Here is a 3,714-nt window from a genome sequence, read left to right as displayed (position 1 = left end):
CGATCCGAAACCTAAAGGGAGTACAGTGCATCATAGGATGCCTTGCGGCCCTAAGCCGCTTCTTCTCGCACCTTGGTGAATGAGGACTCCCCCTCTACTGACTCCTGAAAAAGACCGACCGCTTCGCGTGGACCACCGAGGCTCAGGAGGCACTTGACCGGCTCAAGCAAATCCTGACAAAGGCCCCGATCCTGGTCCCGCCGACCGACAAGGAACCACTCCTGCTCTACATCGCGGCTACCACACAGATGGTAAGCGCTGCCCTGGTGGTGGAGCGAGAGGAGGAAAGACATACCCTCAAGGTGCAGCGTGCAGTGTACTTTATTAGCGAGGTCTTGTCCGACTGCAAGACCTGTTACCCCCAAATCCAAAAACTCTTGTACGCGGTCCTCATCACGAAGAGGAAACTGCGCCACTACTTCAGCTCTCACCCTGTGACAGTCATATCATCCTTCCCCCTCGGCGAGGTCATCCAAAACCAGGACGCGATGGGAAGAATTGCGAAGTGGGTACTCGAGCTCATGGACCAAGGCATCACCTATGCCTCCCAAACAGCCATTAAGTCCCAATTGCTCGCCGACTTCATCGCAGAATGGACGAAGGTCCATACACCATCGGCGCCGGTGGAGAAGGAGTACTGGACGATGTACTTCGATAGGTCACTGATGAAAACTGGTGCCGGAGCAGGCCTGGTCTTCATCTCCTCCCTCGGCGTGCGCTTAAGGTATATGGTCCGCCTCCATTTTCCCGCATCTAACAATGTCGAAGAATATGAGGCTCTCATCAATTGGCTCCGCATCACCATCGAGCTGGGCATCCAACGGCTTGACATCAGAGGCAACTCGCAGCTAGTCGTCGACCAAGTCATGAAGGAGTCAAGCTGTCACGACCCCAAGATGATGGCGTACTGCCATGCAGCCCGCCAGCTCGAGGACAAATTCGACGGTCTCGAGCTCTACCACATCGCAAGACGTTTCAACGAGGCAGCCGATGAACTGGCAAAGGCAGCATCCGGCCAAAGGCCAGTCCCCGCTGGCATCTTTTTCAGTAAGTTGCATAAGCCCTCAGTCTGCTATGAAGAACCGGGAGAGGTCGGCAACGAGCCACCTATCCTGGACCCGGATGCCGACCCCTCCAACCATGAGGTTATGGAGATCGATGCAGACCTGGCAGAAGGGGCCGACCCTCTGCCTGACTGGAGAACTCCATACCTCGACTACCTCATCCGCGAGTCACTCCCTACGGACAAGATGGAAGCACGAAGGATTGCCCGTCGCACCAAGTCCTTCATCATCATCGACCAAGAGCTCTACAAGCGAAGCCATACTGGGATCCTACAACGCTGCATCCCCTTCGAGCAAGGAAGTTCGCTGCTCTAGGACATCCACGCGGGGGCCTGTGGTCACCATGCCGCACCAAGAACCCTCGTCGGGAATGCTTTCCGACAAGGCTTCTACTGGCCGACGGCAGTCGCCGATGCCACCCGCGTGGTACGCCCCTGCGAGGGATGCCAATTCTACGCCCGACAGACTCATCTGCCTACCCAAGCACTCCAGACCATCCCCATCACGTGGCCCTTCACAGTCTGGGGTCTGGACCTTGTCGGGCCCTTCAAGAAAGCACCCGGGGGCTTCACCCACCTACTCGTCGCTGTCGACAAATTGACGAAGTGGATCGAGGCTCGACCGATCGCACAGATCAAATCCGAGCAAGTGGTGCAATTCTTCACCGACATCACTCATCACTTCGGAATCCCCAACACCATCATCACGGATAACGGCATGCAGTTCACTGGGAATTTTTTTTTCAGTTTCTGCGACGATCACCACATTTGTGTGGACTGGTTGGCCATGGCACATCCCCGTACGAACAGAAAAGTTGAGCAGGCCAATGGCATGATACTCCGGAGTCTCAAGCCATGGATCTTCAACCGCCTCAACAAGTTCAGTGGCCGATGGGTTGCAGAACTCCCCATGGTCCTATGGAGTCTGAGGATGACCCCCAGCAGGGCAACCGGCTTCACCCCATTCTTCATGGTCTATGGGTCCGAGGCAATCCTCCCCACTGACTTGGAGTATGGGTCACCGAGGGTCAGAGCATATGACGAATGAGGGAACCAAACATCCATCACGGACGCGCAAGACTAGCTGGACGAAGCACGAGACGTGGCCCTGATACACTCGGCCAAGTACTAGCAAGCCTTGCGATGGTACCACAGCCGTAAGGTACGGGGTCGGGCTTTCAATGTCGGCGACTTAGTGCTCCGCCTTGTTCAGAGCAACCAGGGTCGGCACAAGCTGACCCCACTGTAAGAAGGTCCGTTTGTCGTTGCACAAGTACTGCGACCAAGCACGTAACAAACTAGCGACCCCCGATGGGCAAATTCTCACCAACGCTTGGAACATCGAATAGCTAAGTCGCTTCTACCCCTAGTCGTCATTTCTAAAGTTATGTATGAACTTCTACTACTTGTTTGTGGAAAAATCTGTTTTGGGTCGCTTTCGCTAAAGTTTTCTTCCAAGCTTAGGGATATCCGACCTTGGCGCTCGCCCAGGGTCGAATATCCCTCAGGGCCCGTCAAGGGCTCTAGCCTAAGACACTTAGCGTCTTCTCAAAACACTGCTTTTTTCCAAACCGACCCTCTTCCTAAATGTTTGGGCTTGGGAGGAGAAGAGTGTGCGAATGATGCTCGGGCAAGACCGATCAGACTGCGAGAAACCTACGCATCTGGCAGCTACGGTGCATTTGCTCATCGGCGCTTCCCGACCCGTCCGACTCGCATTCTGATCTTTCCAAACCCAAAAACATAGAAAGAGGATCAAAAACTTTTTTCGAAAAATTGCATAAACAAAAAGGCCACTCCGGCCAATGCAAAAGCAAGTTTAGAGTTACTTAATTCTTTACAAGTTTTTGGGGCACCTCTGCCCGATACAGATTTTCTTCAAGGACGCTCAGGCGGGACGGCCTCCTCCTCCAAGACCTGCGCCAAGGCCTCCACGGGAGCAGCCACCGACGTGTTGACCTTGTCCAGCTCAGCTTCAGTATCGCCGGAGGCCTAGCCCTCGCTCATCAGCTGGAAGTTGAGGCCGGCATAGTGAGAGCTGAAGACGCCAAAGGCCCGCTTCACGCCGATGCGGAGCGCATCCCGAGCAACCTCGCACTCCCACTGGTACGTCCCGAGGACACAAGCCGCTAGCGAACTCGTCCCCTCCTCCTAGACGACTCCGAGGTCTTCGCAGACCATGCCAATGGCGCTCCGCAGGTTGGTGAGCTCGATGTGCTCCTCCTCAGCGGTGGCTCTCAACCGAGCAAGGTCACCGTCAAGGCCTACCCAAACCACAAAAATGAATTAGAACCAGCGTTGCGCACTGGGAAAGACAAGAGAAAAAGGATGACGAAGTCCTTACCATCAGCACGGGCTCGCTGCTCGCGTTCCCAGACAAGCCCTTGGGACACCGCGGCCTGAAGCCCCTGCACTTGCCCTCGGAGCTGGCTGACCTCTTCCACAAGATTGGCCGCCACCTGCTTAGCCTCGAGCTTCTGACCTGCCTCGAGGTCGTGCTCCTGTCGAGCCACGTCACGCTTTTGGTAGGCCACGTCGCACTCCTGCCAAGCCGCATGGCGCTCGCGCCGGATGCGCTCGACGGTTTTCTGAAGGGCTTCGTGCTCCTGCTTGACCCGGGCGAGCTCCTTGGCGTCTTGGCGGTCCTTCTC

At 55.8% G+C, this 3,714-nt stretch overlaps 1 protein-coding gene across 1 annotated transcript; it reads left to right on the top strand.

The window, feature by feature from the left end:
• Positions 1 to 248: 248 nt before the first annotated feature.
• On the top strand, positions 249 to 1,379 carry LOC140221602 (uncharacterized). The gene has a single exon (XM_072291353.1). The coding sequence runs from the start codon at positions 249 to 251 to the stop codon at positions 1,377 to 1,379; it is 1,131 nt and encodes a 376-aa protein (XP_072147454.1).
• Positions 1,380 to 3,714: the final 2,335 nt, after the last annotated feature.

Source organism: Setaria viridis, chromosome 1 (assembly GCF_005286985.2).
Source record: "Setaria viridis chromosome 1, Setaria_viridis_v4.0, whole genome shotgun sequence".
NCBI classification, from domain to species: Eukaryota; Viridiplantae; Streptophyta; class Magnoliopsida; order Poales; family Poaceae; genus Setaria; species Setaria viridis.
This window is presented reverse-complemented; position numbering and strand designations above follow the sequence as displayed.